Source organism: Apis mellifera, linkage group LG14 (assembly GCF_003254395.2).
Source record: "Apis mellifera strain DH4 linkage group LG14, Amel_HAv3.1, whole genome shotgun sequence".
In the NCBI taxonomy this organism is placed as follows: Eukaryota; Metazoa; Arthropoda; class Insecta; order Hymenoptera; family Apidae; genus Apis; species Apis mellifera.
Genome location: NC_037651.1, coordinates 3,763,872 through 3,790,282, shown reverse-complemented (window position 1 = coordinate 3,790,282; position 26,411 = coordinate 3,763,872). Strand labels below are relative to the sequence as shown.

At 34.4% G+C, this 26,411-nt stretch overlaps 1 protein-coding gene across 1 annotated transcript in view; it reads left to right on the top strand.

Moving 5' to 3' along the window:
• LOC410479 (zwei Ig domain protein zig-8) overlaps nt 1-26,411 on the top strand; it is a 401,583-nt gene that overhangs the window by 105,424 nt on the left and 269,748 nt on the right. The window contains exon 2 of the mRNA XM_026444937.1: nt 7,641-7,804. Coding sequence (XP_026300722.1) covers nt 7,641-7,804 — 164 coding nt within the window. The remainder of the gene's footprint in view (nt 1-7,640; nt 7,805-26,411) is intronic.

Here is a 26,411-nt window from a genome sequence, read left to right as displayed (position 1 = left end):
GTATGATATAACTGGTATTATAAATGTTTTTCGCGTGAAAATAAACGTCCGATTTTGGAGGATAAAAAAAAGAGAGAGAGAGAAGAGAAAGAGAAAGATATCGCGTTTACTATATTATTAATCGTGAAAACGAACTCGCTTGAATTATGACGTCGAAAATGCTCGAGGCCAGCCATTGCACGGACATGTAACGATTTTTACTCGTTGCAATCGACAACTCGCGTTATTTAGTGTTCCCTATCTATTGATCAGGGCGGATGGAACGACCGCAATGACAAAACTATATCACGGTGGTACATTGGCGGAAGGTATCGAGTACGTTCTTTTTTTTTTTTTTTTATTTATCGTTTAATTCGTAGATCGTTCGTTTTCGTAACGATACGACGCGAATTCGAAGCAATATCTTTTTTATAATCATTGTCTGTCGCGGGATAAATAGCAATCTTTCACGAAACTTGAATATATTGGTGAGAACGTTAATTGATATTTGATTTTCTCTTAGGTTTATGAGAATATTCGCTTTCCTTTTAAAAAATTTTCGATCGAGAATTGTTATTTTTTTAACATCTTAAGAGTTGTTTCTTGCTGATCGAACGTCAATTCCAAAATATCCAAGTTTTCGAATCCGATTGAAAGAGAGAAAGGGAATGATTAAAAGGTTTTTGATACTTGATACATCGAATCGATGATCTCTGTCATAAATCTTCGTCGCAAAAAGAAGACAACAATTTGAAAGGAGAGAAATATAACGCGGGAATGAAACATCAGATTAAAAAATTTAGCGAAAAGTTTAAGCAAGATGAAGAAGAAAAAAAAGAAAAAATAGGGGAAAAAGCGTGGGAATCAATGGAGAGATGTAAGATAGAAATAGGACACGGTAACGCCATCTACGAGCAGAGCGGAAGCTAGGCGCGGGATTAACATACAAATTCCAACGAAACTAATAAAATTTCCATCATCCACGAGGCGGGGCCATGATCTGCATAATTCCAGCCGTGTCGACGTTCGATATACCCGTTTTCCAGGGGGGTTAGGTGCGGAGTTAATAAAACAAAATTCAAAACTGAATACAGGTATATCCTCCTTTGGAGGGAACGATCAAACAGGGTTCACGTTTTCTCTCCGCTAACTAAATTCACTTCGATATACGGCGTTGAAAATGGCTCGACTTCGGCAAGCAATATTACAGAGATCACTGGCCAGATAGCCTTCACGTTGCACGTCCGATAAGTCGTTTTACGGCCGTTGTAAAAAGCTGAAATATCTCCTTTCTACGCGTCACACGGAAGTTGGTCTTTTTCCGCCAACATTCCTCTCCCTCTGAATCCGATCGAGACCTGGCGTGTAGTTTTGAATTCTCTGGCAAGAGATTCTTCTTTCTCGTACTTTTTTTTTCTCTTTCTTTTTTTTTTTATATTTCATTTCGATCAAATTTTTATTTCATCCTTGTCGTTTCGTTCGATTGAATTTTACGCGCGAAATTTAAATATTTATATCCATGGCGTGATTTCATGTTTGGAGGAATTATTCGCGCAATTGTTGTTATTAAAATTAATTATTCGTGTTATTAGTCGATGGTAAAAATTGTACGATTGATTGTTGTTGTGATATTTAAGTATATATACGAATTATTAAATTGTTAAATAATTAGGGAAGATACATTTCGATTGTTCGTAACTCGAACCAATTTTGAAATAATGGAAATGGAAATTTTATTTGTTCTTTGGATTTTTCAATATAATATTTTGTCGATTAAAAAAGATGTATATTCTATCTTTTCATTTAAACAAACAAACTACTTAACAATTTTGCTTAACAAATTTCAAACATACGATGGATCTAAGAATTAACCATTTTTACAATTTATTAATTTCATTTCCGAAAATTATTTATTTAATTAAATATCCAAATCATATTCAATATCAACGAGTCAATATTAATGTATAATAATTATCGAAACATTCCCCACCAATTTAAATGGAGGGCCTGCAACCACGAGCTCGTTATTATTCATTCCATTACCAGCTATTATAATCCCAAGCAAACCGTTCCAAACTTTAATAAAAACTTCTCTCCGGTGTTTGATCGAGGTACAAAGAGTACAGGGCAAGTTTCAGGTGTTGACTGAAATACGAATGAAATCGAAACTCAATTCCGCCTGATACTCGATAACACGAGCTGTTTTTGAAAAGCAGCAAGTCCTACGAACGACAGCTAGTTTCCCTTTGAATGTCTGTCGAAATTTAACGAACGGGGGGAGGGGCGATAATAAAAACTATCAAGCAAACTATCGCGTCGATGTCATCCTTCCTCCCCTCGAGCAGTCGTCCCTCCAACTTTTCGTATCTCGTTGATAAAAGTGTCGTTTCTCGGATGCGAAAGAACGAAAATTGTCTCGTCGGAAGACGAAAACCAATTAATAGATTTCACTACGCGTTACACGGTGGACAGATGTCTGATGAAATGGTTGATTCGGTCGACGTTCCTCCCCGGTTAACGAGGATCGAATTGACGTTGAAATATAACGCGCGTGTTAGTCGCACACCGTTTTCAACCGTACTTTACAAATGATAGATTAGCAATAAATATAGTTTGACGTATGAATTATGCGTTCCATATTCGAGGAACGAATAACGAATGTCGCGCTAACCAACTAATGATTTATTAATCGCATTTCGCATTTCGTAGGAAAAGTATACGAGTAAAACAGTTTGAGAATAATTATATATCTTGATGTATCAGTACAAAAATATTATCGCGTGTATAATTTGTATGTAATTTTTTTTTTATTATTTTTACTCAATTCATCATTTTCTTACAATAATTTCGAAAATTTTATTTTAATGTACTATAAAGGGGATATATACTGAACGTTCCCATGAATTTTTTAATTCATCTCCTAATGTTTCTTAATGTTTATCGCAGCCTAGTCATTTATCTTATTCATCCGTGCAAAATTTATTCTCCCTCCTCGGTGTACATAAATCTTGCTATTATTTATGAGAATTTCTCCCTTCCTTTGTTCCGTCCCATGAAAATTTTAACCCTTATATAACGCGAGTTGCACTTTTTCCGACTGCAAGATTCAATCTTCTTAAAAGAGTCTATATGATGAATAACCTTTTCGAAATGTAAATGTACCTTTTCTAAATCGTAATCATTGCATATAAAAGAAATATATATAATTCAAACCATTCAATCGTTTAATAATATTTGAAAATAATATTTAAATTTATGGACAAAATAAAAATTAAACATTACCTATTTATCCAACAATTAAATATTCGTTAATTCAAATAAATATTAAATAAACATTTATCGAAACTTATACAAGAAGTTAAAAAAAGAAAAAAGGAACGGAAATTTTTTCTCCATAACGAGACAATAAGCTTCGACCGTAAAAACTCGTACAAATTCCGAGCAAGGAATTAAAATAAACGTGCGCAAAAGTGGCGCGGAGAGGAAGTTTGATACTTTAAAACGTATCCGCAGATTTGAAGAGAGTTTGAACGACGACTCGTACGTGTCACGAAACCTTAAATGCACCGAATGCGAGCAACAATCGCGGGTGGCGGATGGCAGGTCGATTTCGGGGTCGAAACTCTCTTCGAATTCCCCTACTTTATGGCTCTATAATTTTGCGCTGTACTACTACTTCAAGCCTGGCCTTGTGCAACCCTCGTGTCTTGAACGGGCACGTATAAAATAAGATATTGCGGACAGAGGGATAAGGGTTGAATGTGGAAGATTTACGAAGATACAAGGATTTGGGAAGAGAATTTCCCTTTTATTCTCTTTTATTTTAACTTAATATCGCATCGAGCTGTTCTGTCCCGGATTATTAAGCAAAATAATTAGCATTTTTATTCAGTAACAAGTTCATGAACAATTTACCGAAGTGAAATGAATTATAAGATATTCATTGTATATGAGTATCGTAAAATATGAATTATTTTATAATAAATATTGAAATCTTTTAATAATAATCTGTAAAACCTTGCTTGAAATTCTTTTCTCAGCCACATTATATAATATTAAAATTATAAAGAAATTTAATATTCTTTCAACGACGTCATTCGTTACCTTAAATTATTTTATAAACATCGCGTCGATGTACTCAACTCCTTCCATTTCTACGGTTTCTCGTGTCTTGTCTCTGGTTGCAGTAACCTATATATATCAACATCGAAAAAAAAAAAAAGGCCAAGAATAAACTTTCTTGCGGGCAGAGGAAGAGAGGCAAGACTGTCTTCGAGACTTAGACAGTGAATGGAGTGATCAAAAGACGACGCTGCAATTTATCCAGCTTGTCACTTCGTGTCGTAGCGCCAAGAGAGAGAGTAGCGTGGTGATTATAAGATACAGGCGAACATCTAGGTATTCATGAAAGCCCCACAGATTCGCCCAGAGATTATCCAAGACTTCTATCGATTTCTAGGTCTTTCTCATTTATTCGAAAGCAATTTTACGGAGGGTATATATTCTATCTTTAATAAAATGGATTTTCTCTTTCAAATCGATACTATTTGTTAAAATTTCTTTATCAATCTATTGTTAAACGAAGTTAACGATTTTTCTCTTCGATTAAATTTCACTTCATTTAGAAAGAAAGAATTAATTTGCTTATCTTAGGAAAAAAAAATAATATCAAAGTTTTAATTAAACAAAAAAACTGTTTAATAAACTTTTGCAGTTCGTTGAATTATTATATTCCAAGGAAATTGTCTTTGGAAAAAGAATTATTCTCTTCGACAAATCTTTAAAGCAAGTATCTCTCTCTCTATCTTCCACCGCATCAAAACATCATCCAAGATCCAAGATCTCTAAATTTACCTAGACTAGAAAGCTTCCCAGTCGAACTCGAAGAAGAGGAACCAAAAAAGGAACAAAGAGTACCTCCTCCTCGATATCTGATATTCAAATGCACCGAGCCATCAGAAATCGTATGAACGCTCCGCGAAATTTTTCCTCCCTCTTTCGACAAGTCTTCGATCCTCACCGATTCCAATAAAGAAACGGATGAAGGCTAAGTGCGCGTTATCGATGCGCAAGAAAAAAAAAAAAGAAAAGAACAAGTTCGATCAAGAATCAAGAATTCTCTTCCTCTTCTTCTTCTTCAATGTTTCTAGTTAATTAGCAAAAGTCTTACCGCGATCCGAAAGAATTTTCCTCCGAGTCCGCTTTATAACAAAGAGGGGGGGATATAAGAAGCCAATATCCAAGAGAATCTGGCGAGGATAATCAGAAAGGTGGAATATTAGTCTTTTAAAGAATAAACCGGATGAAAATCTCGTGTTAGGCAGGCGCAATCTGCAAATATTGCGCCTGTTCCTTTACCTTTCTGTTAAAATTCACGGATTAATAAACGAAACGAGATCCAGGAAGTCTCTCTCTCTCTTTCTGCCCGCTCCTTTCTTTCCATTCCTCCGCGATTTCCTTTAGATTCGAACCTACTTGGAAAGGTGGTTCCGCGGCACAATTGAAACTCCTTGGAGAGAGAAAAAGAAAAAAAATAAGAAGGAAATAAGAGACTTTCTTCTCCCCTCCTATCCCTTCTTGTAGAAGATTGCGAAGATTATCGTGTCTCGCGACACGAGATTTAATTTGTCCGTTTAATCGTCGAGCGACTCGATTCGTCGTTATTTAGATCTCCAAGGATTCCTCTCATCGAATTTTCATCCTTTCGATGAAAGAAAATATTGCGTACACACAACGAAGGAAATACGGGGAAGGGATGGAGTTGCCTGCGGTGGGTAAAATTCAAATCTTATTCAAATGCGGATGACCCGACCGTTTAACCGCGAAATTTCGCGATGATCGTATGGAAAATACAGGGCAGACGCAATGCACACACCAAGGCCAAAGTTTGCCTTCCTGGATGGATGGTGGACGCGAGGGTACGTTCGTGTCGATATTATTTCAACGTTTTCATCGATGGATTTTGTAATAGGGGTGCCCGTGTCAAGAGTAGATCCATCCGGAAGAGCACGAGGCGGTGAAAAATCGATGGTGGAATTATATTTGAAGAATAAATAGAGATTCTTCGCGTTGTTTTTATATATTATGTGTGGATGAAAAGTGAATTTGATTCGAGGAAAGATGTAAATTTGATTCGTCATTTATTAATAGTCATTGAACGAAAAAACGTATATATGAAATAAATTGAATTAATTTAATTCAATCTTGGTGTATTTGAGAGATGAGGTTGATATTAAATTAAAATTTCTCTACTTCGATTAGAAAATTTTACGTGTTTTATATATCGAATCGATTCGATCGAAGCATCAATAAGGGAAATTCGTCCTCTACACTCCATTACATTAAAAATCCTATCTCGAATAATTAAACTCGTGGAAAAAAATATTGCGAGTTATTAAATTAGTATGAAAGATAAATGAAATATAAATATGGAAAGCATTACTCCGCATATCGAATCCCTAATAAATATAAAATTAATATTATTCCAAGCGAATTTTAATATAAAAAATATATATATTGGTCAGGCGATCAAATATTTGAATATCGAGAAATATTAAAAATTTCCATCCTAAGAAGAAGAAAAAATATCAACAGGGTTTACTTTTGATATGAAAAAAAGTATAATATACATATATAAAAAAAAAAAGAAAATTTCCAAAATCTAATTAATAAATCGAATTTACGAATAACACTTTGAGCGACGATTCCAAAGCATTCTCTCGCAAATAGGGCTTTCACGTGCTGTAACACGATCCTATAAGTAACCTAATTTAGGGGTGCATTAAGCTCGGTACGCCTGAAGTCAAATTCGATGCTTTGCCGACATCGTCACCGTGAAACTATCCATTGTTCCAGTTTCGAAAAGAACCTGTTATCGTGGAATCTGGAACGTTGAAACCATAACTCGAAACAGATTTCTCATCTACGGAAGGTGAGAAAGAATTATCAACCTCCTCGAACGAGGGAGAGAGAAAGAGAGGGAGGGAGGTTGGATTAATCGAGCGATTTCTGGCCAGCGTCGGAGACGCCCAGTGTCGTACAGCTATCTGGTTCAGGCATCGATGCAATCAATGATGAAGTAGGCATTGACAGCTGTCATTGGAATTCCGCTATTTCTCTTGATAACGCCAACAATAGCCAATAGAAATCACAATGCGCCGCGACGATTCCTTGTCGATCTGGGATCACATAATAGTCACTGTCATAAAAGACTATCGTGACCGTGGGAAACAATAGGCCTCCCCCTTCCCTCTCCAGGTGTTAATGGTGACGTTGAACGAGCATTGGTGTTCGAAAGGTGTTATTGAATTTCGCTCAGGAAATAGGAAAGGAACAAACGAATAATGGCGAGGTTATGAGAGATCTTGGATTAATTCTTGCCAATATTTTTTGGAAATATTCATTTTCGTTGATTATCGAAGATTTTTAAACTCTGATTCGATGCTTGATGCAACAAAAGTTAAGAAAAATTAAGAAAAGTTCAAATTATCATATTTTCTTGATCTCGAAAAGCTTTGAAGCTTTGTTACGAGTTCAATAAATGGTTAATTATTAAAATTTAACTAACTATATATATATATATTCTATAGTCTGATTAGATAGAAAGATTGACGAAGGAAAGGAAAAGGGGAAATTTAATTTTGGCGACTCACGTTTTTCAGGCACTTTTGCTCGAGATCAAAAGCTGGTGGGAGGAAATGTGTTTGGCAATCACAATTTCACCAACGGACCAACGTTCGAAATGAACGTTCCACGAAATGTGACCACAGCAGTTGGCCAGACTGCTTTCCTTCATTGCAGAGTTCATCAACTGGGTGACAAAGAGGTAAGAGGATTTACCTGTTACTTCCGCTCCGGTGTACCATTCATCCAGGAGGAGGAAGGAAATAACGAGGAAAAATGATCCCGAAGTTTATTGCTATTTAATTTCTTCGATGTAATACGTTTCAAGCGCTGACAATAATTCCTTTCGCGATTAAAGTATTGCATTTACATTTGAAACAACTAGAATTAAAATATATACATTGGAATTTTGATTTTTTCAAAATTTATATTTCAATTTATTCCCGTGAATCAATGATACTTGAACTATTCCCTTTTATAATTTTTCAAGCAACATTTACATTCTCCATTATTTGAAAAATATATTTGCATATCATTTTACATATGATTTTAGAATTAAAATTTGCTTCTCGAATTAAAATAACATTAATTGATCACGAAATCGTTCGACTTTTAAACCGAAAAGAAAAGAAAATTCAAAGATCAAGCAAGAATTCACAACAACGATCCTCGAATTAAAAATGGAGGGAAGGAGAAAAGAAAAGCAATTCTTCGCAAATTTTAAACTTCGCTCTCGTTTATCCTCTTTTCTTTTTTTTCTTTTTCTTCCTTCGATATAATTCGTGGGGGGAGCTACGAGATACGAGCGGGAAGAAAAGAGGGAAAGAAAAGTCACGTCCGCAACTTGATCACGGGGATCAAAGGCGAGCAGCAAGCGTGGCCTGCACTGCTCTGTTGCGGTCACGGCCGCTGCCTCGTTTTTCAAAATCTTCCCGATTCCAAAGCCGTCGGATCGATATGGATCCGACAGACTTCCGGAATAACATTACCACGAGGTTGCCGTGCGGTTTTGCGCTCGTCGATAGAATATGCATGGGGCGTGCTCTAAGAAGGGAAATGGCCTCAAAGACCGACGAGTACGTGGCGCGGTCATTAAATTTTTCATTTTATATCGCGAAAAATTGCGGATACGTATATCCGCGGGAAAAAACGTGCACGGAAAGAGTAACAGGTGGAGGCGTTTAAACAGGAGGAGGCCATCTCTGAACTTTATGCTTTATTTCTCGTATTATTGTATATCGATGAACACAAATGTGCGTTGCAAATGGTGGAATAATTCATTGGAAATATAAGAATAATTAGAAAAATTGTTATTTAATCATATGAATTGATGGACGATTTTACGTACGAATTGGAATGCATCGTGCAAAATTATGTATTCGTATCATATGAAGTTAACAAATTACATTGATCATTTCAATATTTATTTTCACATTCGCTCATATCTTTGTATTCTCTCACAACGGATGATAAAAATTTAAACCGTGCCAGCCGATTTAAAATCTCGGGCGAAATATAATTAGGGAATGCGAGAAGCGTAATAATTTAAATTTACCGCGTGTATGTTTAAAGAGAAGCAGAAATAAAATACAATCTTTAATTACATCACGTAATACAGAGCGAAGAAAAACCACCGTTAATGAGATTCTGAAATGAATTCGCAAAAAGGAAAGTAGTAGATCACAAGTAGTCGAAACAAGTACAGGAGAGAGAGAAGGAATTATTTTCCAACATGTCGAAACCAACGAATTAACTTTGGAGAATTGACTCTGGACGACCAGCCAAAGTACAGAAGATCACCTCCCTTCTTTCAACGTTTCTCTTATTGGAGAAACGTAAATTTCTCCACGATAAATTAACCGCGTACAATTTGACGTAAAATCTACGACACAAATGTCACAATTTTGTAAATACCGTAAATTGGCCGGTGTCTAGCTTGACAAACGGGCTACAATCGTAGTACAACGGTAATAGCAATCGTACATATTTATATATTAATCGACTTGATACAAATTAACGACACTAAACTAGACGCTAATTCGTTTGAAACGTGTGTTGTAGTAATAGGAGCTTTCGATAATCGGATTGTCACAAATTTTACCGTCCCTCGTTAATACGGATATGATGGATATTAGAACAGGAAAGGCTACTTCAACACGTTAACAACGATTCGATTCCTGTTTCCATCCTTGCATCACAGAAATATTTCCTACTATTTTCTTATGTAAACTTGTAAAAAACATACAACGTATGTGATTTACGACTTAGAAACATAAATCTGACGCAATTTCACTTTGTACAAAATCAGAGATCGTTTAACATTCGCATAAACAAATTCTTCTTCCACAGCAAGTAGTGTAAGTCGATAATCAGACTCGATTTTCAATGTGTAACGATACAAGTACGATGAAAATAGGAGAAAGAGTCAAAAATTGAAGCGAAATTTCACGAATGCAACACAACGTTTCATAAACGTCTGTCGTAGCTTTAATAAGAGAAGAATGTCGAGTTAAAGTCTTCCTTGCGTCCCCCGTCAAACGATGTAAAAATTAAGGAAACGCAATTACGGGCTGTAAGCACGTTATAAAGGAGGATATAACGTCGTTACGCCACGAGTCGCTCCTACGGATATTTCCTAATTTAATTCGTCCGCGCCCAATGGTTCAACTCGTCTCCGGATGCTGTTGAAAAATGCAACTTAACCACGGATGCGCGAGGGAAATGGCACATGGCTGGGAGGTCACACGTGATGCGTGATGGTGAAATCCGTGAACCATCTATCTATCTATCTATCTTCTTCTCCTCTTTTTTTTTTTTCCTCCCCTTTCACGTCGAAAAAATTTCGAGTTTCGGGTTTTCAGGCCGTGGCGCCGACCAGAATATCGTTTCATCCCTTCTAATTAGGTCACAGCTTGTCGGTGGATGCCCCTTTCCTTTTAAAGCCATTGATGTTCGCCGAATGAGGCAATTAGAAGACCCTTGGAATAGGCCAGAAAGACCAAAGGAACAAAGCCAATCGATTTTATCTTTTGATATATAAAACACAAATCATCACGGGAGAATTAATCCCGTTCGATTGGCAGAAAATATTTTCTCTTGTCTTGTCCGGATAATGGATTTATAATATTCGTTTTGTCTGTGTGGATTTTTTACTTCTTTTTTTCTTTTTTTTTTTAAGTTTATCGTTACGGGAGAATTATTACACTGAAAGTTATATCGAGTATTAATAGAGTAGAGGTGTTATTATATTTTATATATATATAAAATGTAGGTTAAAGTATGAGAGTTATGGAATTGAAATATTGATCACGGCATAATTTACATTTGGGTCAGCAACGGCAAATAATAAACTTTTTCAACTTAAATTTGTGTAATAGAGCTGCGCAACTGTGTAAGCAAAAAGTTGATTTCAATTTGCTCAATATTAAATGTTCTATCTGTTAACATTTGAAAAATTAAGGAAAAATGGTAAAACGAATGAAATAATTAAATAAACGCGAATGGAATCTGGAATAGAGAATGTTTAGTAATGATTTTTGTATGATAAATAAGAGTATGATAAATAAATATGCATTAAAAAGAAATTACCAATTTACCAATTTGAAAATTGAAAATCCATCAAGGATCAAGTAAGCACATAACTCTCGATTTATCCAGCATTTTTATCAAAGAGAGATCAGATTCTTTCGTATAAAATTATAATCCATCAAAGAAACCGGAAAATTCATAAAAGAATTTCATTAATCAATTTATAAAAAAAAAAAAATTCTCATAACCGAGGAAGATTATTAAAAAAATTTCCTTCAAATTTTGATATCGTATCTCTCTTTGTCCGAATGAATTTTTCATTCATTCTTCTGTTCTTCAATCAACGCACACTCTTATTCGAATATCGAACCATTAAATTTACACGAACACTATTTTTCAAACCGAAAGTATCAACGACGATAAAAATGGTTTACGAGAGTTTAATTGGAGGGTGAAGGATAAAAATAACAGGGATTTTTATTCGCGTATTTACCGTATAATGCTCCATTTTCGTTCGAAATGATTACCTGGAACGCTGATTTTATTATTATTAACCCTTTCTCAGTTGCGACCGTTTCTCAAAAAAGAAAGATTTTTCATCTTGAGAAGAGAAGAAATAGTTATTTCTTTTTTTTGGAGAGAGGAGAGAAAAACACTCCCTTTCGACGAACGAAAACAACATTCATTTTTTAATTTATTATCTTGAAACGTAAATTAACTACCGGTAATTACACTGCGTGGATAGAGAGCGGAATTAACTTTGTTACCCTTTGTAAATTTTTATGAGAAAACTGTAGAAATGTTTGCAGACTGCTTAATTAAATTTTAGATACATTTTAATGGACTTTTAATAAAGATACGTTTGATTTTTTTCATTGTTTTGTATCACGTTTTTTGGGAAAGAGAATATCTTTAACGAGTTACTTTTTTTTTTTTTTTTTACATTTCAATTGTCGATCACGTAATTAAATGGAGAAAAGAAAATTGCAGATAAATTATATTAATATTCCAAATATTTAAAATTTTCTATTTTAGATCTAAATGATATCAACTTTCAAATTTTGAAAGATAAAAGAGATGATTAGTAAAGGAGAATATTCTAATATTATTCATTCATCATATTCTTATGCAAGTTTAAATGCAACTTATTTGAATAATAATACACTCAACGAATAAATGTTACCTGATAATTTAAATATCTTCTCAATTCAAAGGATCTAAATCATAAAAGAGCTTTGGTGTCGTTCACATAATCAACACGTGACAATGTGGGATGCAGATGGCCAAATATTTTACATCTTACATAACGTTACCGAATGATAAAGTAATTTCACTGTTGCACGGCTCTCATAAATTCAGATAATTTTATGCAAGCACATTTATCTTATTCATTTTATGAAACGCGTAAAAACGTAAAATTTAAATTATCACCCCTAATAAACGATGTACAAGCACCCTAATAAATTTCTCAATTTCCTTAACTCAAGCCTATTATCTCTCTACGAAAAGAATAAAACAAAATTCCAACGATATTGACAATCAAATTATTATTTTCAATTATTAAAAATTTATTCCTATATATTTTTCCTGCATACAACAACCCCAATCCAAATTCGCTATTAACCGAAATCAAATTAATTTTTATAAGACGTTACAAAACTTTTTTCTTATATAATTTATCAACGAAAATTATTACCTCGTATAACATCTCTTCAGAGAGACACTATTTTTTTGCCCAGATTACCAAGCCAATTTCCAAAAGCCTTACTCGACACCCAGAGAGAGAAGTAAACGTATTAAGAGATATGACGTGACCATTAGGCTACCCCGAAACGAAGCCAACGTATAAAAGTCGAATAAGACGCGAGAAAGTGTATCACAAAATTACTACTTTTTCTCAAAATTAATTCTTAATACCATTTTTTAAAAGAACAAAAATTCAATATTTCGATATTCAATTGAAACCGAACATTTCATTCAGATAATAATTAAACTCGATCGTAATATTGGACGCCATCGCAATTGGCGATACCGGCCAAGCTACGTTTCTTCTTTCGTAACGAAGTTAATAACGCGCGACGGCCGGTCTAATGCTGTTTAGAATGTTGCGGAATTTCGACAGAGTGTTTACTCTGGCATATTATGTCAGTGGTTTAGCCCCGCACGAAATCGGAACATTAACTACGTTTGCACGTGTGCCCGGCTACCGACTTCGCGCTGGCTTACGCGGCTTACACACAGCCTGCCCATCCGTAAAATGGGACGGAGCATTTGCATTGCTAATTTCCTGCATCGCGCGCGTTTGTTGACCCGGAACGGAAGATCCACTGTCGCTTCTTATTTGATAACGAACGTGCTGAGATCCGCTTTTTTCTTTCCCTTTTTTTTTTTTTTTCTTTCTTTCCTCTTCATCGATCCGCAAGGTTTATATATATATGGTTTGCGACGGATTTGCGACGCGGCGTGGATCAAAACATATTTTCGTCCGCTTCTTTGTTTTGCGTATAAACCAAGTGTAAACAGAAAGTGGATCACGAAGTGGATTCGAAAATGGAGAGATTTGTATCGAAATGTAAATAGAAACTGTTATTCCACGTTTGATGAAAAAAAATTGGCAACTGGATTTGATTTTTGACTGATGAAAAATAGGAAATGTATGTGCGTGTTTCTAATGATTCCAGGCATAGGAATATAAGATAATGGATGGATTAGGAAATTTTAAGAGTTTAGATTGAATTATCGAAGAGTTGGTTCATTCGGTTTCGTTTCGAAGATTGATGATTTATAGATTGAAATGGATCATTCTATACACTCCAAAGATTACATTAATAACAATGGTTGGCAGAGCGATAATAATTGTGTTCTGCTACGCTCGGATGATTTTGTTGAGACTGACTACTCGAGCTTTCGAGGTCGAGTATAGCAACACCTGCGCGCATTCAAGCGGATTATAAAAACTAAGAAATTAAATTTCGATTGATCCACTCCTCCAAGGAATCTCCGTTATGAATTATTCATTATTCATTCATCAAATCATTATTCCTTAATTATTAAAATAGAGAAATAGAATTTTCAACCAAAATTTTCTCGTGGAAAGTCGATTTTAAAAAATAATTCAATAATCTCTTCGAGGTGAGTTTTTTTTTAAGTTAAATTTTGATTAAATTCAGGGATACGAAGAAATATTAAATCTTTCGATGAAAATACGGTTTCTCGAATGACACGGATGATCCATTCGGGTGAAATTTACCCGCCACTCGTGGGGAAACAGGGTTGACCCTTGAGATATGAAATCTCTCAAGTTTTGGCAATTCATATACTTGGAAAATATAGGATCCGATGTACCAGATGTGCTACTAAAAGTGATGCGGCCTATTTTCTCGCAAACTGTTACAGATATATAGATTCTGACACTCCTCCATTCTTGAAATTTGTTGTTTTGATTCAGTGAAGAGAAAAATCTTTTTTTTTCACTACATAGTTAAAATTTTATTATATCTGGTATTTATAACTCATCTGTTGAATAATGTATTACGTTTAATTGACACGAATACTAAATATAAGCTAACATAAGGAGGGCATTCTTTGAGGAGAACGTAAGGGATGTTTATAACATAAGGGATATAAATATTACACGTCGATAATGAAAGATATTCCTGTTATAAACAACTAATTTTATAAATAGGTTAATTAATAAGATACTTCGAAAGGAAATAATACTTTCTATCATCGAAAATATTATTATTATTGTAGCATTCATTGATTTCAATTGATTTCAATTTATTTAAGGGAATTGTAGAGAAAGAATTATTTATATCACGTCTATTAAATTTAATTTTCTAATCAAAGCTTTTTCATTTACTTTTTATTATACCGTAGTATTGTAAATTGTGCGTAGAAAGGAAAATTTAATAGAGGATTCTCTTGTACTATTAACAAATTATTGAACAAAGACAATTGAAACACGGCAATAATGAATTTCATTACGATCAATCCACGATTAATAATTCAAAATCCACTACATCGATTGAATGATGATTTTTAAATCATCTCGAAACGATCCGTTCTTTTTTTAAATTCATTTTCGAGGATTAAGATGAAAAGCTTCCAACGATACATAACGAGACACTTGATACGCTCCCCAAAGATCTATAAAGTTGAGTTCACTGTTCAAATCGCAATGAAAGTCGCAAATTTATCCGCGGTAAAGCCCTGCTCGAAATCGAACAGCCGAGGCTCGGTCGTTTCGAGTTTCTGCTCGTTTGGAGGAGAGACGTTAAAGAAAGTTTAATTCGGAGCAAAGTCCTCTTGAGAATGACACGGAACGAAGTTACGGGGGCAAAGTGTCAACGTAGGTAGGCAGTTTCGTAATTTAATCGTTTCGAAAGAACTCACCTTTCGCATAAATATCACTCGGGAGACGTTCCGTTTCGTTTATTAGCAAACTAGGAGGATCGAGAGAGTCGAGACCGTTGTTTGCATGCGACGTTTTCTTTTTCTTTTTTTTTTTTTTTTTAAGATCAAAGTGGAGGAATAGAGTGTCCTCTTATCTCTTGGATAAAGTCGAAATAAAATTGTCGAGGAAATTCTTGGCATTTTTGAAAGAATTTAGTTAATTTCCCTTCGAAACGAGATACAAACACGTTTCGAAATAATTTTTATTTTAGAGTTTTAATAATTTTCGTACGAGAGACGAATTTTTTATTCAACTTGTTATCGTTGTAATATCGTTAAACAGTTGTTGTTTAGAATTAATACGAATGGGATGATTAAAAAAGTTATGGAGAATAAATGGGAAGGAAAAATTTACTTGCCAGAAAAGAAAAACGAGTTTCCTCTAGTCCCTAGAGGATTTAATTCGAAAAGGAATTTAATTTCGAGATTCTTATTCCAATTAGAGTTAAAAAGGTTTAATTCTAATTTGATCCGAGTTAAATTCATTCATTCATGCTTCAACAATTCAAGACTATAATAGAATTCGTAAGATAAATGGATTCGGAGAGTTCTTGGTGTAAAGTCGGGGAAAAAAATTGGTATTGAAGATCATTAATTTGTTATGCACACGTATGTAGAACAACAGATGAAATAAATGGTCACTTTATGATATTTTCTTCTTCTTCTTCTTCTTTTAATTCCACTTGCCTTGAATTAAATTGAATCCGTGATGAGCTTACATTTAAATAATTCTTAATTTCAAGAAATTCTTGGGAAAAGATTTTACACAATTTTCCATACATATATATTCAAGGTAAACAAAAGTTGACGTAACAAATATTAGATCTGTCAGAAAGTTTTATCGTGGATTACGCTGATGACGTAATATATTTACCTTAAGCTTCGTCACAAATATAATTTCCATTAATTTCCATAACAAAGTCATGCTTTCCATGACAATCCATGATGCATCTCATCTCTCGTCAAACTTTCATACTTCGAGATCGAAGTGTTTCGAATATCATCGAACTTTCTATTCCTCGATATCTTAAGAAACAAGATCGAATAGAGTTTATCACGTTTTTAAAGTGAATCTTATCCAAAGGAGGCGATTTATTAAGGATGGCACGAATAATTTAAATATAAAAAATGATATTATAAATCTTAATTAGTGAAAGAAGATTTCCTGATAATTAATTACAATTCCTAATTGTTTGATTGTTCTGTAATTTGCTCAGATTATATATCTGTATACATCTTGTACATTTCTTTTTCTTCTTTTAATAAAATCTAATCTAAATAATTTCGAATCAAACAATTTTTAAATTTAAATATAATTACAAATTTGGTTGAAAAGATTATACGTGCCTTTAAATTATACATAAATCTCGAAATAATTTCAAAATTGAATTCAAACTAAAATTCACAGAGTTATAAATTTAAAAATATAATTGAAAATTTGATCGAAATGGCTTATAGCTTTTGAATTATATAATTTTACGCCAATTCATTGCAAATTTTCGTAGAGAAATTATATATGTACAAATGCTGGATTCGATTGAAATAATAAAATTGGATATAAACTCGTCTTTTGAATAATTTCAAAATAATTGAAAACAAAATCCATGGAATTTGAATTTAAAATATAGAAATTATAACTCTGATTGGAAGAGATAATTGTGCAACTACTATATTTGTGCATTTTGAAGAACGCACCTTCTAACATCAAAATATATTTTTTAATAAAAAAGTGACTCTAATAACATATTAATTGAAGCAATTCAAAAGAAGCTTAAATATATCAAATTGAATCTCAAAAATGAGATATTTTTCACTCGAAATTTACGTATCGTCGCCGAGTTTCAAATAGTTTCGAGAGAATTGTTTAATCGAAAATAATTTGTGCATTCTGGAAAAAAAAGAAACAAACAAAGAAAAAAAAAAGAAGAAGAGGAGCCACAAGTTCGGGCCATAATACAGTTCGAAAAGTCGATTAAGGCTGCCGCGCTTCGAAGTTTCGACATCTCGACGATCGTTACAGAGTTTTGATTGCGTAATGAGCTCATTAGTGCTTGCCGAATTCCGGAGATCTCATGGTGACATGAAAGGTCGGTGAAATTTATTTTTCTAACAATTTTATCCATTCACGCCCTCGAGTATAAATTATGATAAATATATATCCATTAAATGGAACAAAATATTGCATTAAATTATTCGTAAAATATAAATTCTGTATATTTAATAAGTATGCAATGATGATCGAATCTAAAGAAACATTACAGAGATTTGTATTCAGCAGATACGTTAGGTATCGGTCGATGTTCATTAAAGTAATTAATTTGAAATTAATGAAAACTCGAAAACGTAAACGTTTTGCAAAATGATTTGATGAAGAGAAAGAGAGAGAGGGAGATTTCAATTTATAATTAATATTCATAAATGTATTAAAGTGGAGAGATACTTTTCATAATTATATTCAAATAACGAGAATCAAGAAGTTTCGAGTTGTATCAAATTTAAAAATTAAACTTAATCGTTTTCCAAATGAATAATTACAATTTCAAGAAAAATTAATTCGTTCTCGTCTATGAATAAATATTTCTTTTTTTCCTTTTTGAATTCGAATTCATTCAAATTTGTATTCTCTTTTAGATGTTGGATTTTAAGGGAAATTATGATCATTGATGAATGCATTAATAATAATTCTATTCCACCTATAAAGATATTTTCACCTTGCAATTGCAAAATATAATAATAAATCATAACAGTCTCAGAAATAATAAATATTGCAAATTTTTCGTTTTTGTGAAATTTAAAAATTAAAAAGTCATCTCTAAGGGAGCTAAAATTCAATATACCAACAATTTGCAAACGATTCTTTTTTCATATTAATTTTTTTCTTCCTCGATTTAATTATGAAACGTTAAATTTATATAAATTCCGACATAAATATCAAATTCTCATGCTCATATTCAGTTTTTCGATATACGAAATATTTCGTAGAATTTTCCAAATCACAGTAATTAAGATTTATCATCATTTTCACCCTCGAAATTTCAGATAATTTAAACAATGATGCAATATGAAATAAAAATAATTAACGCGTCGCGAGGAATCGCCGTATCAAATCCTTTCTCATAATTTAACGTTTCGAATAGAAATACAATCTGTATAATTTACCACGACGAACAAATATATCTTTCAATTACTCGGAACAAATTGACAGGAGGATATCCGTTTGTCAATGTAACGTGTGTACAGATTCGAGGCGATAATTGGTGGCAAATTTTCAGCAATATTATCGAGGATGTATGAATTACGATTACAAATAGAGAAAATTGGCGAGGCCAACGTGCCAATTAACTAATTTCGATCCTTCTGAAACAATAAGTTATCATCGCGATAATAATCTATTCTAACGTCGACGTTATTCCACGGATTAATTCGAATTGTAATTTACGATATAATTAAACAAAGAATACTTAAAATCGATATATCGTAAATCTATATAGAACATGTTCATAAATATTCTAGTTTTCGTAGTTACTCGATGATAAATTGAATTGGATTTGATTTTAATTGAAAATAAAAGAATCGACGATAAATTGAGAAACTTTTGAATCGTGAACAAGAAATATAAAGATATTGGAGAAAATAATAATATTTAACTAGCCGGTGTTCTCTGTTAAAAACTTTATCAAATTCTAAGAAATGCACTTTCATTTACATTCATTAAAACGATTCAAACTTTCCTTTCCTTTTCAACTCATCTCAAAACTCGCTGAAAATTAATTTTTATCAAAAAAGAAGAAAAATATATATATATAAACCCGTACCTCGTTAACGAGAAAGAAAAATCCAAAATTTTAATTACGAAACATTGCCCCTCTTATTAATTTCGCTTCCACTTATATAATTGTACCAACAATTCAACCAATGCTACTCAGATAAACAAATATATGGTTATAACTCATTATAAAGTTGATTAAAAAAATAAAATCAGACTTCATCCTTTCACCCTCTTGAAACGAAATAAGAAAATATTCAATAACCTTTCGAGGCAGAAATTTTGCAAAAGTAAAAGAGAGGAAAGAGAAAAGAAACACTCGAATCCCTTCAACAACCTCCCTTTTCTCCACCCTTCCGTAATCGCAATCATCGCTCCTCGATCTGCGCGATTACCGACGCAACGAAATAATTTCTGCAGTAAAAGTTAATCGTGCCGTGAGACGGGGCAATTTATACGGTTGACGCGGGGCGCAGTGGCCGTGCAATTTGATCCCGATACAAATTATGGCCGGGTCGGAAAAATTTGCAGCGATGATCATGACCGACATAAACGGGGCGCGCCAGCCTGCCCCCGCGGCCCAATTTTCCCTTAACAAATTATTGGCCGGGCACGCGGGCGGCTTGTTAACGCGAACACAAAGCTCATAATACGACAGGCATTTATCGGTGTCGTTAAATTAAAATGCGCTTATTTAAATCGGCTCCACGCCACCGCGGACAAATCGTGGGGCAAATTTCGAAACGTTGGCAACGTACGTGGTGGCCTCTTTGTGTAAGAGTAATGTTATAGGCGGATGGATGATCGTGGAGAGGCGGATGAATATCAGATTCGAAGAAATGTGAATAAGTTGCGAGAGATTTCGATGGATGTCGAATTTCGAAATGTTTCGGAAAGGAGAGTAAACATGTATTGTAAATTTCGAAGAAATGGTGAGTGATTTTGACAAGCTTTTTTCGAACGGATGTGTAATAATTTGAAATGTGAAGAGAGAAAGGGATTAAAAATATTTTATAAAAGAGGAAACCTTATCTTATTATTTCCGTTTTATTATCATTTATCATTTTTGCGCGTTAAATGTACTGGTGTTTTTTTCTTTTTGAATTCGTAAATTATTTTATATATCGAATGCCAAATAAATGGGAAACAATGCTTTTATTCGCATCAAAATTAATTCTGCTGAAAAATTTCGCTATTTACATTCGCATTATTATATGAATAATCGAAAGAACAGTTTATATTTCCAAATTAAATTTACGTGAATTTTATTTTTTTTTCAACGAAAAGGATTAATAAAAATTTAAATTGTTCGTAAAAATATAAGTATCAAACGTTAATTAATAATCCTTCAAACATCGAATTTTCTATTCATTAGCCACCACGTTGTTTTCAAAAAATTCTATTCATTCCTAAATCAATTTCTTCGCCGCGAGAAGCTAGAATCAATAAAGAAATATAGAAAGAGGGAAAGAACGAATCGAATCGAACGAATAAGAGGAGCAATTTGACGAATAAATTCGTCAAACGCGTTCACGCATCCTTCCCTCGTATACTTTCCCATTCATACAACCCAAACCCCAAACCCTAATCCCACGGTATTTATCCCGAAAAACTGGAATGCACGATATTCGAAGATGGGTCGAGGAATGTTTTGCACGGGGATCCAACACCCCTCGATCGACGGATGGCAGCAGCCGTGAAATTAATTGAATATTTCGAATTTCTGATCAGGGCAGCAGGGCGGTAATCGCGATTCGATCGCGCGTCCAGCGGCGCGATATCGGCGGAATAAATTAAATCTGGATATGAAAAGGTTCCAGGGCCGGAAGACCGCCAACGTTTAATCCGGACAATTGCTTTTCCGATGCCCGGCATTTCGCCCTCGCGCCCCTCCTCCTCCAATTTCGCAATGTCCACCCTCTGCGCGCCCTCCTTTTTTTCTCTCCTATCCCCCCCCCTCCCTCCTCCCTCTGTTTACCCCCCGTCTCGCGCGCGCTTACTTTTTACGGCGTAGCAATTGGCCGGACAAAACGAGCCGATAAAATTGCAAAATAACTTTGACCGGAATCCGATTTCTTCCCCCCCTCCCCAACCCCATTTCTTCTTCGACCGTTTTGTCGATGTTTTCGATCGTGAAGAAAAAAGGACGAAATTTTCGAAGAGAAATTCGATAATTCGAACAACAAATCGAAATTGTAAATTTAATGTTTAACATTTTCTTTTAATCGATTGATGTTGATTTACGATGAAAATTTCGTCCCGAACAAATTGTTACTGTTATTAATCGTGGGACAAAGAGGTGTAGAAGAAAATTCACTTACGTCGTTTATTTCTCTCGTCTCTCTCTCTCCTCTCTATCGACCCTTCTTCCACCCCCAGCTTCGAGGCGCGTCACTTCGTTAATTAAGAGATACTTTGCGAGCGTCGAAGCGATCTCTCGCGAGGAAGAATTGGTCACTCGTGACGCGGCGCATTTTAGCTTGAAGAGGGTTTCGTGAATTATATTCTCGCGGAGGGGAATTGCGGCGATTCTTTTTCAGGAAGTGGAGGGATTAACTTATCGTTGGTGTAACCAATCTCGTTTCGAATGATGACCTATTTGATTTATCTACTTTTGTTAAATTTTATATTCCGAGATTTTCTAGAAGAAAATTTTTTTCTTTTCATTATTGGAAAGAAATCGTAAAATTAATTGTAATTAATTCGTAAGTAATCTCGACGTATTAGAATTCGTAGAATTCACTCTGTGCACTTTCCCCTGCACTTTTTTCTGGAAATACTATTCGAAACTTTTGAAAGTATAACGAAAAGAGAGGAAGAGAGGGAGAGAAACGTTGAAAACTACTACTACCCCAACCACCCCTTCCTCTAAAAAACGAAACACAATTTAAACGCGGCACTTTTGGCTGGCGAGCCATCCCCTCGCATAATAAACCAATGGTGAAATCAACTTTCGAATGGAAAAATAGCATTGGAGTGTCGCGGGACAGGTTTGCAAAAAGTGGCCAGAGAACCAGTTTTCCGCGGAAACAGGAATAATAAAAGGTGTTCCGTGAATATTCTGGCACGTTGCGCGAAAAATTCCCGCAAAATGTCTGAGGCTAAGCTCCCCGCGCCTCAAAAAAAAAAAAAAAAGAAAAAAAAAGCGCTACGCGCAAACAAACTAACGAATGACTCGCGCCACCGTGTATTAATAAAAGTGCCACCGTTGGCGTTGGCCTTCGAGCAAAGCGAGAAAAACTAAAACCGGATCCTTTGTAAGATTGTGCGAGTATCAAAGGAACAGAGAGCGTTAAAACGTATTCGTGAATCTAAAGTATTTACAAGTTTGTTAATAATTAATTAGGGATGGAGAAAAATTTGATAGATGCGAATATTACGTACACTTTTTTTTTTTTTGGATCTCTAAAATTTAGATTGGAATTGGAGAGCAAAACGCAAGTTTGAAAATTCTGAAAATCGAAATAAACGTGAAAACGCCATCAATTTTCGTCTCCCTTTATCGTATGCATACCGTGTATATCCATATATTTGCTTGTTAAACAAAATAGAACGTGGTATAAAAAAAATTTTCGCATTCTATTTTCTCAGGCATCCCGAATATCATACATTTAATTATTACTTTAATTCTTACTTGCTCTCGTTACGAGAGAGGATAATACGGAATGTAAAAATCCCCCATGTTTAAAAACGTCTAATTTTTAATTCGGGGATGAGACGAAGAAAGAAGAGAAAAAAAGAAAAATTAAACAGATTAAATTTAAATATATCAAAATTCATCCCAACTTTTCATAATTTATATGCAAATCGAGAGAATTTTTCTTTTTTTTTCCCCCCCACTAATCTTTATTAATTAGACTTGAAAAACTTCCACGCCAAAAATAATAACAATATCCAATAAAAAGATATATTTAACAAGCAACGATAGACATTCAATGATTACGATATCAATCGAGAGAGCGTACTCTTCGTCGGATATTATTAATTAATTGATCATTAGACGGTTTTGATTGCAAGTTCGATAATTGAACAGTTAATTAGTAAAGCCAAAATACGCTATATATGTATATAAATTACAATATTATATATCGCTGAAAATGTTTTGACTTGAGACCACATTTCCCAAGACCTCCACTCCTTCACGAGACGTATCCCCAAGTGTGCGGGGAGGGGGTGTAACATGCCTGTTCCGTGTCCGTCGGTGAACGAAATTTTGGCAACGGGAAGCCGAATTTCCACCGAATACTGAATCCAGTAACCGGCAAAAACTAATTTCTGTCCCGCTCTTCAGAAAGTTGGGAGCTCATGACACGTTAGACTCCCATTGAAACGCGGGAGAAGAAATGAAAATCTGAATTGAATCGTCGTTTCCATCGTTACAATAGTTTCTCTCTCTCTCTTTTTTTTCTTTCTTTTTTTTTTTGCCAAACCCAGCGGTGAAGGGGATAAAAAAGAGATCTAACTTTGTTGGCAAACTCTAATAGAAGTTTCATCGTGTATCTTACGATGAAGATAAAGTTCTGTTTAAAAAAAAAAAGGAAAAAAAAGGGAAGTTGAATTTCTGTTATTTTGTGTATCTTTAATATTCATCGTGGTATTTTTTTTTTCTATAGGAATTTTAGGAAGATTGATTATACATTTATTAAAAATTGGTATTTGCAAAATGAAATAAACGAAACGATAATATTTAAAAATAATTCTTTTTTATATGCTAATATAGGGAGAATTCAGGAATTACAAGGATATAAATATTTATCACAAAAATCCGTGCCTGTGTAATCGTGATATAATTTGATTTTCATTGAAAATAATTTAATCCATCTTCTTCTGTCTCGTACTATTCGTTTCGTTAAAATTATACTTTTCTACTTTCCGATCACGATCGTGTCTTTCACGTGCGTAATATAAAATGATATTTGCAAACGATCGAAGGTAACAGATTTTTGCCACGCATAACGTGTATTTATCACTTTTATACCAATATTAATATTTCATTTCACAAAGTTTCGTTTTCTTTCGAGAGAGACAGAAACTTACTTGTCGAATATACTTGTAAAGAAGATTTCCAGCTTAAAGTATTCTCGTGGAAACCGGTAATATCTTTGTAGGTCACAGATAGAATTTTATATTAGAATTCTTAAATAACTTGGAGAACTTAGTGGAAAGTAAGTTAAGGTAGGCAGGAAAAATTGATCGAAACAGTCAACTTCGCATTCTTAATTCTCCCTTAAATATTCATCACATTTCTTTTTTATCAATTCTCTTATTAAAAATACATTTTTCAATATTTTTAATAAAAGTGACGAATATCTCACCACTCTTCTTCTATCGAAATTTCCAAGGATGGAATACGTACAAGAAAGAAAAAAAAATCATCAAAAAACCGCGAGCACGTCAGTCTTTTCGACTAACGAATCCGTAAATCCATGGAATTTCCATCGAGGCTAAGAAACACCTCTTCCTCCTCCTTTAACGAGGAGTGCCTTCCCCGACGAGGAATAATCGCGACGAACCCTGAGCAGGCTGAACATAAGAATAATTCATCGCCAGGGCAACAAGGGCGGCCGTTGCCGCATTGCTGATACGTTTTCTCGCGTCTCTCTCTCTCTCTCTCGCCCCTATTTCTACGAACGCGTACACGCTGTATGCGCGTTCAGGTGTGCCGAGATGTATGTGGGTCAAGTTAACAATGCATGGCACGAGGCTAGCGGGGACTAAAGACGTCCGTTTTTTAAAATATTGCCACCGGAAGGCGATAAGCGCGAGGAGGCCGACCGAGGATTTTCCAGACGGCCGACTGTTCCTTTGGCTGGCCGCTTTGTTGAAGGGAAGGAGAGAGAGAGAGAGAGAAAGGAAAGGAGGAAAGAAAAAGGGCCGCGGAGATCCATTAACGCAAGACGTTTTCGTTTGTACGTAGCCAGAGGGAAATTCTTCTCAGGGCCAAGCAACCCTTTTCGCGGATACGTTTTGTGTTTATTGGGTATGCGCGTAATGTACGAGTGAACTACTGGGTGAACAAGTAGCGTTTATTGGGGTGAATGGGAATGGAAAAGTGGATCTGTTTCTGTTCCATTGTTCGATCGAGTTGGATTAGATGTAGAAAATTTGAATGATTTTTAATTAATGAATCAATCTTATTTAAGGATTGAAAAGCCGCGAAATTGGACGGATATTTTAGGAGGAATTACGGATTTAGATAATTATCAAAAATTCCAGGCGTGAGCGCGTCTCGAGTAATGAAATGGCACAAGGATCAAAAAATGTGGCAGGGCAAATTTAAGTATGCCCTAATTACAACTGTACAATGTGGAATGGCTCTTTTCGGCTGCATGTAAATTAATTTTCGTAAACGAATCTCGTTGATTAATAATTGTAAATTTGAAAAATTCTTTGTTTATATCATTCCCGAAATATTTTCCACGAATAAAAATATGCAAGTTATTTACTTATGCTTATTATTGTATACTAATAAAAAATTCTTACGTAGCTTTAAAATTAACAAAATAATCGAAATTGATTATTGTGGTTCACCCTGTATATATATAGGGAAGAAAAATACGAGAGGAAGATCTAGGGTAAAGATAAAGAGCAACAAGACGCATTGTTTAGGATCTTAAGATTGTGAATCTTAAATAAAGTGCATGCATCTTGCAGCTTGTACTATTCATGGAATTAAGATCTTAGTAAATTAGATAATTATAGAAGAATATTCTTGGATTTAATTGCAAGTATATAAATTCACTCTTATCACCTTGATCAGATGGTGAACAAAGAAATGAAATGAAAATGAAAATTACCGACAAGAAATGTAAAAGAAATGATTACTTTCCAATAATAAAATCCACAAGATTTCTCAAATGCGTATAATTAATAGAAGAGACAGACATAATTTCATTCACCCCTCGGTAATTGCATTTCAGGAAATCATCAACATTCTGTAAAGCGTAAATATATGGGAATATTATGAAATTTCCAACTATTCAAAACAAACTATTCTACATCGTGGGAAATTCGGAACATTAATTAACTTGAACTGAATTAATATAATCCTACTCGATCA